Source organism: Xenopus laevis, chromosome 2L, assembly GCF_017654675.1.
Source record: "Xenopus laevis strain J_2021 chromosome 2L, Xenopus_laevis_v10.1, whole genome shotgun sequence".
NCBI classification, from domain to species: domain Eukaryota; kingdom Metazoa; phylum Chordata; class Amphibia; order Anura; family Pipidae; genus Xenopus; species Xenopus laevis.
In genome coordinates this window covers 150,954,188-150,970,153 of record NC_054373.1, presented here as the reverse complement: position 1 = coordinate 150,970,153, position 15,966 = coordinate 150,954,188, and the positions used below count along the sequence as shown (strand labels likewise).

The window sequence follows — 15,966 nt, the reverse complement described above, 5'->3', positions numbered from 1 at the left end:
ATGTTAGCTGTGGTGGAGTGGGTGTCGATTGACAGAAGTCATGGCATTTCTGGTTTTGTAAAAGGACATAATATGTAATCAAATTGTCCCTTCTAGTTTCCCAATAAACTCCTGAGGCATAATATGAATTTATTATATAGAGCATGTTATCTATCCTTAATTTTTTTTCATTTGGCTAATTCTGTGGGTGTCAGGAGAGGGAAAATGTCTGTATACAGTCCCAACATCCATCCAGCCATAAAGAAAAAATGAAAGCTTTACAATGGTTTTATTATGAGCATAGGAAAAGCATCTTTAAACCAAGTACTATTTATCTCACAGGTCTGATCTCATAACTAAACGCTTAAACTTTTTTTATCTAAACAAATGTAATTTCGTTTTTTTCTAAAGTGATTATATATTTAGAAAAATAAATAAACACATAAAGCAAATCATACTAGTATTTTTTTACGTTTATTAAAGGAAAACTATACCCCCCAAACAATGTAGGTCTCTATTAAAAGATACTGAGTAAAACAGCTCATGTGTAAAACCCTGCTTCATGTAAATGAACCATTATCATAATAATATACTTTTTTAGTAGTATGTGCCATTGGGTAATCATAAATAGAAAATTGCCATTTTAAAAAATAAGGGCCGCCCCCTGAGATCGTAAGATTCACTGTGCACACATACAAACCACATGTAAGGTCACATGAGCCAATTAACAGACAGAGTTCTGCCTTTTGCTTCCACACTTCTTCCTGTTACAGTTAGTGTTGTAGTATTTCTGGTCAGGTGATCTCTGAGGCAGCACAGATAGAGTCACGAAATGGTGGATCAAGGCAAGAGATGTAAAAGGGCAATATTTATGTAAATATATATTCCAGTTTGGTAAGATTCTTTAATATGTCATTCAATTTGATATAAACTATCTGTTGCTTAAGTATTCATTTTGGGGGTATAGTTTTCCTTTAAGCTAATTTTTCCTTATTATAAACAAGGCTTGCCTTCCTTGTATTCCATTTAAATACACTGGAAAGCAAAGTTAATTAGTTTTTCTTTGAGTTTGCAGTTAAACTAGTTGTAACTAGCTCACTAGTTATGTCAGTAATCTGCCACTAGGTGGTACATGGTCTTTGGAGACTCTCTTCAGATGCAGCAAATACATCTATTCTGCATACAAAAATGACTATTATTATGCTATATTTATATAGTGCAGACACATAGTTATACAGTGCTTGCTCATAAATTTTATTATGCCCTTCCATCATTCCCACTTGAGCTTACAATCGAAGATCCCTTCAGACACATGATTGTCAATTTTATCAGGAGCCAATCAACTTGCCCGTATGTTTTTGCAATGTGTGAAGAAACTGTAATACCCACAAAGACACAGGGAGAATATACCAACTTGTTACTCAGGTTGGGATTGAACTCAGGACCCCAGATCTGCAAGGTAGCAGTGCTGAAATTAACTGTTAAATACAATGAGAAATGTGCAACCCAAATATATTATATAGTACTGTGCTCATAGTTCAGTAAACCACAATAACTTGGCTTTCATTCATTGAAACTGATGATTGGTGCTATGTATCAAAGGACCAGTACAAACTTTGCTAATGATACTATATATAACCTTTAATGTTCCCAAAAAAGACTTGATTGTTCTTAAAGGGGTGGTTCAACTTTGAAGTCACTGTTAGTATATTGTAAAATAGCTAATTCTGAGCAACTTTTCAATTGGACTTAATTTTTTATAGTTTTTGAATTATTTGCCTTTTTCTTCTGACTCTTTCCACTCTTTCACTGACCCCATCTTAAAACAAATGTTCTGTAAGGCTACAAATATATTGTTATTGCTATTTTGTATTACTCATCTTTCCATTCTCCTAATCATATTTCAGTTTGACCCTAAACAAATTTGAGTCCCAAAGTCAATTGTGTTCACAATCCTTATCCGGCTCGCACTTGTATCCGCTCAAGCCCGAAACAGTATCTAGAAAAAAAGAGCCATCGCCATAGGCACAGGACCAACAAACAAAATATAGGGCAATATTGTTTCAAATAACCCCACTTTGTGCTCAGAAGTAGGGCCCTATATTTTGTTTGTTGGTCCTGTGCCTATGGCGCTGGCTCTTTTTTTCTAGATACTAATTTTGACCCTAGCAATGATATTGCTGACATTGCAAACTGGAGAGTTGATGAATAAAAAGCTAAATAACTCAAAAACCACAAATAATAAAAAATGAAAACCAATTGCAAATGGTTTCAGAATATCATTCGCTTCATCATACTAAAAGTTAATTTAAAGGTGAACAAGTGATGATGTGATAATTGGAACTGTCAATTTATGCATCACAATCAGTGGGATTTGGGCTGCAGGGTAGTCCTAATACACCATTGCTCTTATCAGTTTTATTCTAGTCCCTCTGTATTAAGACCTCAGCAGTCAAAAGGAACATTTTTGTTCTGAAAAGGAGGTGTGCTGCAATTTGAAAGCAAGGGCCAGAGAGTGCAGAGCCAGGTCCGAAATGAGATTTAAAAACCAGGCCCTGGTATTTCAAGTACAAGAGCCTCTCACAGGGTCAATAAATAGTGGCTGTCTATGGCATCTTGTTGCCAGGCTTAGTACAGATAGACTGGCATGAGTAATGACAGCCTAATGTAAACCTAGATAGGTAATGGATTGCGTGGATTAGTCGTTTAATTATTCATGTTATGTTCCTTTTTCCATACTAGGATGCTGGAGGACATCAGATTGGATTCCTGCTGGGAAGCTGCGGTGTTAAGCTTGCTCTTACTACTGAGGTTTGCTTGAAGGGGCTGCCCAAAACACAGAATGGGGAGATTGTGCAATTCAAAGGTGCGATCACAAGCATAAATATTATATGTATAGTTGCAAAAACGTACCAGTTTTTAAACTGAGACTATTTCATGCCACTGTTAACCCTTTCCTGACACAGCATATATGGAAAATAAAAAAACATTTATATGTTAATGTCTGTATCTTATGGTCTTATGATTATAATGAAATCTTCTGGTTCTGAGCCCGTTGCCCCTAGCCTGCCCTTTCCTAACCTGAACCTGAACTGAGTCAAGAGACCTTAGGCATTTTAATAACCTTGATGCAAAGATGTCAACCAATGACCATTCCCTTAAGTTTGCTGCCCCTGGCCTGAACATGAGTGTGAGCCTGGATTTTCTACTGTGCTGTAATGTGCAGGTTGCATTACAGTTATGCATCACTATTCTATTTCCCTTAATGTATTTATTATGGCATTTTTATTCATTATAGGTACAAACAGCATAAAGTTGCGTTCAGTTTACTGCAAACACACACATACACTATGGGGCAGATTTATAAAGGACGAATTGAAAATTAGAATTTTCGATTTTTTTTTTATGGTCAAAACTGTCAAATTCGACTAGGGAGTTAGAAAAAATTCAAATTAGATTTTCAAGATTTATCATACTCTGGCCCTTTAAGAATTCGAATTAGACTATTGAATTATGGGGTTGCATGAATTGGAAATTCGACCCACGATAAATGTGCCTCTATGTTACGTACATGTTAGTTATTTAGTTTGAACTCACTTATAACACCGACTGGCCTTCCATCAAATATCAGCCTCTATCATCATATTCCAGTGCCAGGGGGAAGCTTCAGTGTATAGTGAATAAGGCCAGTCTAATAGCTATAGGGGAGTATAGGGGCACTTTGGGGGTTAATGCTTGGTTTTAATGTATATATATTTACATATTGTATCAATCTCTCTTTTGGTATTTGTTTAGGCTGGCCAAAACTCAAGTGGGTTGTAACAGACTCCAGATACCTGTCTAAATCACCAAAGGACTGGCAGCCGCACATCACCAATGCTGGCACAGAACCAGCATACATTGAGGTAAATCCCCCCACACAGATATGTGGGTAAATCTTCTATAACTTGGTGCAAATGTATTTCTGATATTTCCTTTAATTTGCTGAAAATGAAATACTCTGACTTAGGGAAATACTATTGAAACTCAGGCATTGATTGGGCTGATCTTGTGACCAACACCGTTTATTTTATTATGGTGACTGTACTAGACCATCATTGTGCTAATATACGTTCATTTTTTATTAATGGAAATATGTATATTTCGTTTCCATTTGTTTATATCTCCAAAGATTCTTCAAGGTACTACTAAAAACGAGCCATTAGCTCACTTTAGGTTGACCACAAGCTCTTTACCACCTCCCTTAGGGCTTCAATTTGGTTTATAATCCCATTTCAGGAAGCAAGAATGGATCAAGGCTTGACAAAGAGTAATGCTGTGGTGTGACCTGTTGAGCAGGACCATAAACAGCTCCCTGTTTTCCTATAACCTGTGAAGAGCGATATGATAGCATTGTCATTTTCCTGTATTAAGAACATTTCTAAGCGGCCCTTTTAAAGACAGCTGGTTACTATTGGTTGTAGGACCTTACTACACAACAACCCATAGTGACATGACTGCTGTGTAACCTAAATGATTTTTGCCCTCTTCTCTTTTATTAGTACAAAACAAGCAAGGAAGGCAGTGTGATGGGTGTGACTGTGTCTCGGATAGCCATGCTGTCTCATTGCCAGGCACTCTCGCAGGCCTGTAACTACACAGAGGGTAAGTACCCAAAAAGAGTGAGTCTCCTTTGTGACATTCAGATCCTGAGAACATTTATCGCATTAAAACCTTTAAGTACATTTTCACTTGAAACTCCCCCGTTGAAGAGGGGACCAAATGCATGGGGATGTCCCAGCGCCAAAAACAGATGTTACTGGAACCCACAGTGGAATTGTTTAGGAATCCCTGGCTTCCCAAAACATGGGGAAGGTTTAGCACATGTCTCCAGAAAGTTGCTGGGGGTTTTAGCTCATATTTAAAAACAGAAGTGGCACTGAAAGAAATGTAACTGTTATAAGTTAGATCTCTATCAGTTTCATTTGGTCTGTTATGTTCCGCTATGTGGGCTGGTTTTCATATCTGTGTTTACAATATTTGGCTGGAATTTCTACTAATTCATTGATGATAATGGTGATGATACAATAATTGCAGAAATTATTCTTCAAGACTGCTAAAGCCCATTCATTTTGTTGCAAGTATGAGATGTGTTGTTATCCAGAAACCTGCTATCCAGATATGTGGCAGTTCCTATAGTCCCAATAATGTTCCATATAAACAAACATTATCACATTTTTATCATTACTCTATGATAATAAGACTCTACTATATATTTGGTATACAACAAACCCAACATAAATCCACTAAATTAATCCTATTGCATTTTTAATGGTTTAGATTTTTTTATTAGCTTTATTTCCTGGTGCTGCACATTAGTCTGAAAACCCCCATGTCCCATTATGCATAATAGGTCCCATACCTGTAAAATAATGAGAAATAATGAAGTTAATCATGTTTATAATGGATAAACTAGAAAGATATAGAAACAGAGTATGTTCCCAGTACGTTTGCCTTTGACAGCTGCTGAATACGCCTCCTTGTTTTCTATTGTGGCCGCCTCAGTGTCTAGCATAGAGTATAGAAGCCAATATTAAATGCTTTAAATTCATATTCAATTGTTAATATGAATATCATGATCACATTTGATTCCTCTTTGTTCAGCTGAGAACATTGTTAATGTCCTGGACTTCAAGAGGGATGCAGGGCTGTGGCATGGTTTATTAACGGTAAGCTTCTGAATAACATGGTAAAGAGGAAATCTCCCAAATTATCTTCTTTTACCAGAGCTGTACATTTTCTAATGGAGAGCATGAGCATCATTCTTCACTGAATGCAATACTGCTCTGAAATGGCGTTTCAGCAGTTCCTGGCTCATCATTACTATGTTCTGTATGGAAGGAAAATTGGCTTTTCCCAATTAGCTTTTTTCTTAATGACCAGTTATGTTATAGGCATCTGCAGAAGGTATGAGCTTCTTGTGTAAGCATTGCGTTAAGGAGTATTTCATAAAAATGTTTTGGAGCAATCTTATAGGAGCTGAAATAAATGTATTTTTTTATCCAAAAAAATACCCATTTGAACCCTGAACATTATGTAGATAAAAGGATGAGTAACTGGAGTAACTTAACTAAAATTTTCTTATGACCAGTCTCTTTTCTGCTTTTCTACAAACTCATAGAATGGAGGCTTTTACTGTGAGTAGCCACTTCAATAGGTTTTCCTGGTCTTCCCATTTTAACAGATTCTGCATCGTGTGTGTTTAAAGCCAGCGTGCAGGTACCAGAGGGTTGTGTGTGCAAATTAGGCAGAGAATGGGCAATACATGGCTTTCATGCTCTATGGCATGATTGCATCCAGAACATTAAGTATTTGACGAGGTGGCCTGAGAGCAAAAAAGTGCTTCAGTAACTTAAGCAAGAACACTTCATCCTATTACATCCATTTGTATATACCAATAAAGTCATTGGTGATATAGCTTTGATAGGAAGGACAGTATTGACTTGTCAAAACACAGAATATAATAGGAAGTTGAGTATATTTTTATATGTGCATTTTTCTCTTTCAGAATGTAGTGAACAAAATGCATACAATCAGTGTGCCGTACTCGGTGATGAAAGCATGTCCATTATCCTGGGTGCAGAGGGTGCATGCCATTAAAGGTAACAGATCTTGTCATCACAGTTCATCAAAAAATCTTCACTGCATTACATGCAGACACATGAATTCATATACTGTACATACACTTGAACAGACGTGTACTGGTATATGCAATATCAGTTTTGGGTAAACATGTGTTATAGACACAAGCATAGATAACACATATGATTTAGACCAATATTACAGTGGCAGTAGCTATACACAGTTGCACATATGCATACTTGCTATATATATATATATATATATATATATATATATATATATATATATATATATATATATATATATATATATATATATATATAAATATATATATATGCAAGAACATAAATGGCCTGGGGAAACCCACACTGTGTTTGAATAGTTCATCTCTATTTAAAAGCTCAGTGAGAGACGTACTTAGGTACTTCACTCTAATCAAGGGGGCCGCTCCAAGCCCACAATCTCAAGTGACTGCTCCCAAGCTTCCTCCCGGGTGCTCTGTCCACAGCATCCCCAATGCACACAATATATGGTACCAAGAATTCAGACGACACTCCGGTAAAAGGAATGTTTATTGCAGTGAATCTGCAGTAAATACTGCAATAAATCTGCCTTGCTTTTACCGGAGTGCCGTCTGAATTCTTGGTACCGTACATGGGATATTGTATGTTTTCATTTGCATTGGGTTGTCTCCAGATTATCTTGAGATGACTACTGTAAATAGTATTGCTATTTTCCGATGAGAAGTGCAGAGTAATAAAGAGCAGGGTAATTTGGAGGTTTATGTTTGTCTGTTTCTAGTTAGTTAAAGAGACTGTGTCGGCATCTTTGGTGTAACTCAAGAGCCTAAAAATTCTCTTAATATCTTAATATTAGGCAGGCTGTTGCCAGAAGGTAGACATGCTTTAGAAAAAGGAATACTAATAATGCTAATTGTTTACATGATGCAAAGTCTCTTTAAGGCCATTATGGATACACCGCCAGCGGATGCAATATTATTAAACACATTTTCATGCTTGTACACTTTATACAAACCAGGCACACACTAACCATTTGGTATCCTCATGAGGAGTCTATAATGAATGTTCATTTTTGTGTTTTACTTTGTCTTATCCCTGCTGAGCTTTGTATAATAATATAGAAAGCAAACTCTTTGTTCTTTCTTTCCTGGCAGCCAGAGTTGCTGTAGTGAAGTGCCGGGACTTGCACTGGGCCATGATAGCCCACCGAGACCAAAAGGATATCAGTCTGGCCTCTCTCCGTATGCTCATTGTCACAGATGGAGCTAATCCTTGTAAGTTTCATGCTGTGTTATGTGCCAGGACAATTAATGAACAGTAAAGATAAAATAATGGCGTGTGTGTGTGTATAAATAATAATATATATGAAAAAAAAAAAATATATATATATATATATATATATCAGCAAGATGTACCCGCACTCCAGATATTGTTTATTCTGCATTACAGTGTATCCAATGTGCACGATAAAACGTCATATTACTTATATAGTTCTCTGGTGTACTCTGGTGTACACCGGTGTAATATGATATTTTATAATCTGCACTCACAGGTCAACATTAAAAGATGAGAAAAAAAAGAAAAAATATATACGTGAGAGGTGGCCCTGCCAGAATTGTGGCTGATGCATTAAAACGCATGCAATTTAACATAATCTAATCCAGATGCGCTGAAAATCTCAGGATGTCGTCAATTCCAGCGCAGTGTCAAAACAGTGTTTTGATATGCGAAGAGGCAGCTTTGTGAGCCCATGAACTACTGCCACCTTCGAGGTGTCAGGCAAACAGACTGCTAGGGCTTTTTGGCACTTTCCAAGTGCAAGGACACCAGTAACTTATAATGAAAAGTGCTGATTTGTGCAAGGTCTGTGCCAGAAGCCGTGAATGTTGTTCTAATAATTTTAACTCTGGCAAATTTCTTATCTTACAAAGTGTTGTGCATGTTGATTACCCTTTCTTTATCTGGAAATGCACGCAATCTATTACTGCCCAACTCCATCTGCATTTCACTGCTTTGATGTACAGTGGAACCTGATGCAGCAATAAGTAAACATGACAGCATGTTGAAGAACCTCTGCTTCCCCTTGTTATACTCTGGTGTTAACATAAGCTGTTTTTAGATGGATATTGCTTACATGGTTGCTTTCTTCCTATATGTAATGCTTGTTTCCTACAGGGTCGGTTTCCTCGTGTGATGCATTCCTGAGTTTATTTCAGAACCATGGCCTAAAGCCGGAGGTCATCTGTCCATGTGCAACTTCTCCAGAAGCTATGACCGTCGCCATTAGAAGGTAAAGTGGTCAGCAAGAAACTGCTTCACAGTAAATATACATCACTTTATCAAAGTAAAATTACTTAAATTCTTTATTCATGAATTGGCAATCTGTTCCACCAACCTGCATGTCGATAATAACACATTATGCTGAAATCTGATTTAAAGGATGTATCATAAGTCGCACAAGATTCTACAGAGCATGGTTATAAATGGGTTAAAGGGAAATACATTCAGTTATATACATTCTTTTTACAACTAGGATTAACCCCGATCTGATCCTAGCTATAAATGTATAGTAAAATGTAGCATAGATCTAGGCAAAGGGATACACTAAAAGTTGTCTAAGATTCTTAAAATGTGTAAACTGAGCAAACTGATAAAGAGATAATAATAAATGATGTCCCAAATTTATTAAGGCCTGGAGTACCTGGTGCCCCCCTGCCTGGAAGAGCTATTTTATCTATGAATGGTTTAAGTTATGGCGTGATCAGGGTTAACACAGAGGACAAGAATTCAGCACTGACAGTCCAGGACGTTGGTCATGTTATGCCAGGAAGTAAGTAGATCAACACAACGTTGCAATGAAACTATCATGAAGAACAGCTGAATTATATCAACAAATCATACACTTAGGGGCAGATTTATTAAGGTTCGAATGGTAAATTCAAATTTGGAATTTTCAAATAAATTTTTTGGTCAAAATTCACAAATTCGAATTTTAATTCACCTACTCGATTTTGAATTCAAATGTGAGATTTATCACATCTTGACCCTGGAAACAGTTCTAATTTGAATATTCGCCACCTAAAACCTGCCGAGTTCATTTACAAGTCAATGGCAGAGGTTCCATCACCATTTGAGGATGTTAATTGCCTTCCTGACATTCAAAGTTTTTTTTCGGAGGAAAACTCGATTTGAATTTGATTCAAATGTTTGGGTCGTTCATATTTGATCGAATATTGGACCTTCAAGTTTTTTCAAAATAACCTCCCTTTCGAGTTGTGAGTTCGAATTTATCTGAGATAAAAAAAATTCATATAACTTTGAAATCCAACCTTTGATAAATCTGCCCCCCGTGACACTAACATTTTCTATTTATTAATATTGAATCCAGGAAGATCATCTGTTGCTTAAGAAGAAATTCCATATTTTGAATTGATACATATATCCAAAATGCCTGGCCAAATTGTATGCCCCATATTTCATTTTTTTGATTAAAAGTCTTGTGGTGGTTTTACTGGCATTCATTATACAGAGGGGCTTTCGGGTTCTAGCTTTAGAGAAGGGTCATGTTAACACAATAAAACAGCATTATAACATTTCCTGAAGGTGTAATGTGCACTGTGAAACCAGAAGGTGTGCCCCAGCTGTGCAAAACGGATGAGATAGGAGAAATCTGTGTGAGCTGTAAAGGAGGAGGCACAATGTACTATGGCCTGGCAGGATTAACAAAGAACACATTTGAGGTATGTACTTACACTGTGCATTTAGCTTGTAGATGGAGCTCTGTGTTTAGATTGATGGGCAGTGATAATATATGTGTTTATATCAAGCAGTATCAAAAAACTCATACCTTTTTTCTCTTTGTGGCTATGGAGTTAATCACATTAGCAGCTAAATACATTGTCACTGCAGGAATTTTACTGGCTATAAATGTAAGGAGCTTATAGTTTAATCCCATAAACAGGTGTGCCTCTCCAGAATTTGCTTGGGAAAATACATTCTAGGGTCTTTGTTTGCCTTTCATCTGACAGGCCATCTGTTACATCCAGCCATGCTCTATTGATTGGTGGAAATAGAAGTCATGTTGGTCTTGAGCACAGTCAGGTGGATAGAGGCTCATGGGTTTTTGCTCCTGTGTCAGACCCAACTGTACACTTGTTTGTGTTGTTGTCGGCTTAGTTTCTGAACTATTTGGGTCTTTGCTCTCTTAGTCTCCGCTATGGTAGGTATTGACAGCGGCAGTTAAAACGCCCCATGGGATAGAGGCTGAAAACCTCTTTTAAATAAAATAGGACTGTTCTTGCCAAGAAATCTTTTAATTGCAGGTGCTGTACAAATAGATATAACCTTTTTCTTTTCAATAAAATATTTTCGCTTTATGGCGTTACTGAATTCTTCAAAAGTAAAACAAAATATGAACAGCTTGTTTACCTTTGCTACCATCTGAAGAACATGAGACTTTCAGACAGTTGTTGGGTTCATGCTTGCATGTGATTTGCTGCAGTCCAACATACACTTGTTGTTAGTTTTATCTTGACTTTTTTTTTTTGTCATTTCTTTTAGGTCTTACCAGTTAATGCTTCTGGCGCTTCTATAGGAGAAACACCCTTCATCAGAACTGGGCTACTTGGATTTGTGGGGCCGGTAAGTATAACACTGCCTGCTGTTCATTTACAGGGTGAAACAATAAAGGAAGTAGACAGACAGAACATTTCATTTTACTAAAATCTATGAACTTTAATTGTTCTATTGATCGTAATCATATTTACTGCATTGTAATGCTAGAATTTAAGTATGGTCATACCCTGAGCTGTGAAACAATAAATCTGTTGGTCTTTGACCTGATTTTAGTTGAATTTTTTTTTTTAGGGCAGTTTAGTGTTTGTGGTGGGAAAGATGGATGGCACAGTGATGGTGAGCGGGAGGCGACACAATGCTGATGATATTGTGGCTACTGCACTGGCCGTGGAATCTTTTAAAACCTTGTACAGAGGAAGGTAAATATTTATATGAAATATGCACTCAGAGTTTTATATGCATGGAGCAGCAACAAGAAAGATATTAAAGTGCTGTGAAAGTGGGAAGAAACAAATGCAAAATATATGTCAATGTGACTAAATGTAGAGCTTCATCTGCCAGACTAGATTCAAAACACTGCCCTCTTAGAATTTGTTTGATCAGAATACAGTAGAACTCATGTATAGTAATCACCATGGCGCCTTCATTACATGTGTTTATATTGAATGCTGGATAATTTATGTGCTTTTGTATTACTGACCCAAATACACAAGACTCATTGCTTTGGGGTATATGCTTGCAGGATTGCTGTGTTTTCAGTCACAGTATTTTATGACGAGCGGATTGTGGTGGTGGCGGAACAGCGTCCTGATGCTTCTGAGGAAGATTCCTTCCAGTGGATGAGCCGTGTTTTACAGGTATGAATGTGTTATAAACTGTCACAAGTACATTTGGACTTATTCAGGCCGTAAATGGATGAGGCTTGGGCCAACTGACCAGTTAGTGTTCTGTAGCGCTACTCCCATTGCACTGAGTCTGTTGAAGGGCAGGTGCCAGGGTGGTGATTGGCACACATCCTATTGTTTTCAATTGCAGTACTCGCTTGGATGCTGAAATAGGGTTTCCTTTAGCTTGCGCCACTTTGCTCCTCCTTGTACAGGTGCCATATTTATCCTGTGCCAGCATTGTGTAAAGACTTCAATCACAATGCAAAATATAGCCTGTGTTGTGTGCCAGTAATTCACTGGGCATGGGTTAAGCAAAAGAAATGGGATGTAGCTTGGCTACTTAAAAAAGGAATTCATACAGAAAGTTAACTGATATAAATCCATATGTGTGTGTGGCTTTCAGTAGAAGGCAAATATGTTTATAACCTATACATGATGCTCTTGAGGTAAATGAGTCTTGTAGACGGAGTTCATCTCAAAGAAATGAACTTAAAACCTTGCTTTTTCTTTCAGGCCATTGATAGTATCCACCAAGTGGGGGTTTACTGTCTTGCCCTGGTTCCAGCCAATACGTTGCCAAAAACTCCACTGGGAGGAATCCATATATCTCAAACAAAACAACACTTCTTGGAGGGCAGATTGCACCCGTGTAACATACTCATGAGTCCTCACACATGTGTAACCAACTTGCCAAAACCAAGGCAAAAGCAGCCAGGTAATGCCACATCTGTTTATTGTTGGTAGCGGTAAATTGGGACATGTCAGACCCAAAGGAGGGAAGGTTTGCACTAGTTACAGATGTGAAGGTTTATTTATTGTACAGAGTTGCAGAATATGTTGCCGCTTTATAAATACACGTTAATAATAATAGTGTTTGTATCATATATTTTTTATAAATGAAGGCGTTGGGCCAGCATCTGTCATGGTGGGTAATCTGGTCGCTGGAAAAAGAATTGCTCAGGCCTCCGGAAGAGATTTGGGACAAATAGAAGAAAACGATTTGGTGAAAAAGGTAAACATTTTACTTTGGTAAAATGCATTCAATAATGTGTGTCAGACTGCACACTCCATTAACCTGCTCTTGGTTGTTCCGACAGCACCAATATCTGACGGAATTCTTACAGTGGCGAGCACAAACCACTCCCGAGCACGTTCTTTTTATCCTCCTCAATGCCAAGGTACACTAATGTGTTCCATTACAGTTTTACTTTCTCATTTTCTTAACATAAAAGAACAGGAAAGGGCTTAAGCCCAAATACTTGTTTTTTTTAAGGTGGAAGATATAGTCATTATAAAAGTTAATCATTATTTAATTGTGTCTAGGGAACGGCAATTTGCAATGCCACATGTTTACAACTACACAAAAGAGCAGAAAGAATAGCAGCTGCCCTATGTGATAAAGGTCATCTCAATGCCGGCGATAACGTGGTGCTACTTTTTCCTCCCGGTGAGTCACATTTCTCTATGATTGAATTGCCGCTTTCCACACATCATCCTGTCAGGTCATCTTTATACCAGTGGCAGCCGTGTAATACTGTGTCCAGTATAGAAATAGAGATGGTGGACTTGATGTTCATGATCTGTAAATCAATGAGAAATTATAGTATTTTCCATAAGTCCACCAATGGCACTGTGGTAAGGGGATATAAAGCATCACCAGTGGGTGTAAGACAGGGGGAGCAGCTGTAATGAGTGCCTAGCGAATCAAGTTAATAAACACAGATGGTGTGGATATCTGATTTTAAAGAAAAAAGTATATATATATATATATATATTAAGTTACAGGAGATGTAAATATCCCCATATGGTTTTGTGGTCAAACCCCAGTTAATTAATAATTGAAAGAGACCCATGGATAGTAAATACAGTAGCAAAAATAATTATAAAAATTGAAGATATTTGTTAGGACATGTTTAGCCTAACGCGTTTCGTGCCAACTGGGCAAGGACAAGGGCACAAGTGGCTTTTTTTTTTGAATGTATGTTGAACGTAAATACGTACAAAATGAAGTCCTATTGAAAATAATGGAATACGCATTATAGCAATTCCCACGGGGCCAACATCAGCCACAAGACAACAGTATTAAGAAAAGAAAACTACAGGCTAAAAAACGCATATTATCATGTGTGTGGTTTCATTGGCTTATTTACGCTCGACCACGCATTTAAACATGAAAAAAGGCCACATGTGACCTTGCCCTTAACCTATGAGTAAGTGCCCAGTTGGCACGAAACGCATTAGGCTAAACATGTCCTAATAATTCTCTTTGACTCTTGTAATTATTTTTGCTACTGTATTTACTATCCATGGGTCTCTTGCAATTATTTTTGAATTAATCCATGTAAGAGTTTAAAGGCATATTAGGCATAATGTCTGTTCTTTAAAGTTAGTTTGCCTAGTTTTTCCTTATAAGATAGTGTATGTTTCACTGAGATTGTAAAACTATTTACTATATGGGAAACTCCTTGTAGCACCCTAAGGTCTCCTGGAAAATGCTGGCGGCACAAACAAGTTCTTTGTGACTGTTGCTGGGCTACAAGAGATAGTGGCATGGAATGTGCTTCACTTTGCATATGTGGGCAATATACCCAACTACAACTACAGTTTATCTAAACATCCATTTAGGCAAATGGTTTAACCACAGCTGTATTATCACTCAAGCACTATGTGGCATCTAGCCATTGCCCATCTTCTGCTCTCTCATTGCTCCTGTTCATCTATTGATTTCCAGGAATTGAGTTGATAGCTGCATTCTATGGCTGTCTGTACGCCGGCTGCATTCCTGTAACTGTCCGTCCGCCTCACGCACAGAACCTCACTGCCACCTTACCTACAGTACGAATGATTGTAGATGTAAGTCACAAACCTTGTTTATTTATTTATGTCATCCATTGGGTTGGGAAACCATAAAGAAAATCCTGAGTACTAAGACTGAAAGATTGATAGATGAAGAATAGTATTAGGGGAATAATGATAGAATGTCATTAGGGCTACAGCCTCCCTATTTCAGTTACAGTAGAGTAAATAAAAATAAAAACACTTTATTCTGTGCAATAATCAGCAGGTCCTTTAAATGGGTAGTTTACCTTTAAAATAGATTAAAGACAATATAGAATGGGTAATAGAGCATCTATGCTCCGAGCACGGCAACTTCGCTCCACCCAAGTAAAGAAATTAATACACATGATAAAATAGATTAAGGTACTGAAACAATTTGCAGTTGTATGTTAACTATTTTTAAATTATTAGTTTTATAATTATTATTTTTAAATTATTTTTTTTTTGGATGCAATATTTTCAGTTCAGCAAATCTCCAGTTTGGAATTTCAGCCGCTATCTGGTTGTTAGGGTCCAATTTACTCTAGCGACCAGTCAGTGGTTTGAATGAGAGGATGAAAGATGAAGAGCAGAGGAAAATGGAGAGAATAGAAAGTAATACAAAGTAATAATGAAATTGTAGCCTGTATCATGTTTGGTTGCTAGGGTCAGTGACCCCCAATTGAAAGCTGGAAAGAAGGAGAGGAGGAAGGAACATAACCTGAAAACTATTTCAACAATTGAATAAGAATATGGCATTCTATAGCATAGTACAAGATAAATTAAAGGTGATCTACCCCATTAAGGTTTTATTTATTTTACACATGTTCTGCCAAATTTATGGCTGTTTTGCCATAGTGATCGTTTCATCTTTTCTATTCTTGGACTTGTGTTGCTGAGGTTACTTTTCTATCCTTCCCACCTATGAAACATTTCTTCTTCTTATTGTAGGTCAGCAAAGCTGCCTGCATTCTCACAACACAGACATTGCTGAAATTGCTCAAGTCCAAAGAAGCAGCAGCAGCCGTGGATGTGAAAACGTGGCCAACAATCATCGACACTGGTAT

General features: G+C 37.4%; 1 protein-coding gene across 2 annotated transcripts in view; it reads left to right on the top strand.

The window, feature by feature from the left end:
• Nucleotides 1-15,966, top strand: part of LOC108708617 (disco-interacting protein 2 homolog B) — a 126,380-nt gene that overhangs the window by 96,315 nt on the left and 14,099 nt on the right. For both annotated transcript variants that reach the window (XM_041582566.1, XM_018247507.2), the window contains exons 11-28: nucleotides 2,722-2,845; nucleotides 3,775-3,884; nucleotides 4,521-4,623; nucleotides 5,623-5,687; nucleotides 6,527-6,620; nucleotides 7,775-7,894; nucleotides 8,796-8,910; nucleotides 9,311-9,450; nucleotides 10,224-10,360; nucleotides 11,181-11,261; nucleotides 11,487-11,614; nucleotides 11,938-12,052; nucleotides 12,596-12,797; nucleotides 12,985-13,094; nucleotides 13,180-13,260; nucleotides 13,406-13,529; nucleotides 14,814-14,935; nucleotides 15,851-15,962. In XM_041582566.1, the coding sequence (XP_041438500.1) occupies nucleotides 2,722-2,845; nucleotides 3,775-3,884; nucleotides 4,521-4,623; nucleotides 5,623-5,687; nucleotides 6,527-6,620; nucleotides 7,775-7,894; nucleotides 8,796-8,910; nucleotides 9,311-9,450; nucleotides 10,224-10,360; nucleotides 11,181-11,261; nucleotides 11,487-11,614; nucleotides 11,938-12,052; nucleotides 12,596-12,797; nucleotides 12,985-13,094; nucleotides 13,180-13,260; nucleotides 13,406-13,529; nucleotides 14,814-14,935; nucleotides 15,851-15,962 (2,083 nt within the window). The remainder of the gene's footprint in view (nucleotides 1-2,721; nucleotides 2,846-3,774; nucleotides 3,885-4,520; nucleotides 4,624-5,622; nucleotides 5,688-6,526; nucleotides 6,621-7,774; nucleotides 7,895-8,795; nucleotides 8,911-9,310; nucleotides 9,451-10,223; nucleotides 10,361-11,180; nucleotides 11,262-11,486; nucleotides 11,615-11,937; nucleotides 12,053-12,595; nucleotides 12,798-12,984; nucleotides 13,095-13,179; nucleotides 13,261-13,405; nucleotides 13,530-14,813; nucleotides 14,936-15,850; nucleotides 15,963-15,966) is intronic.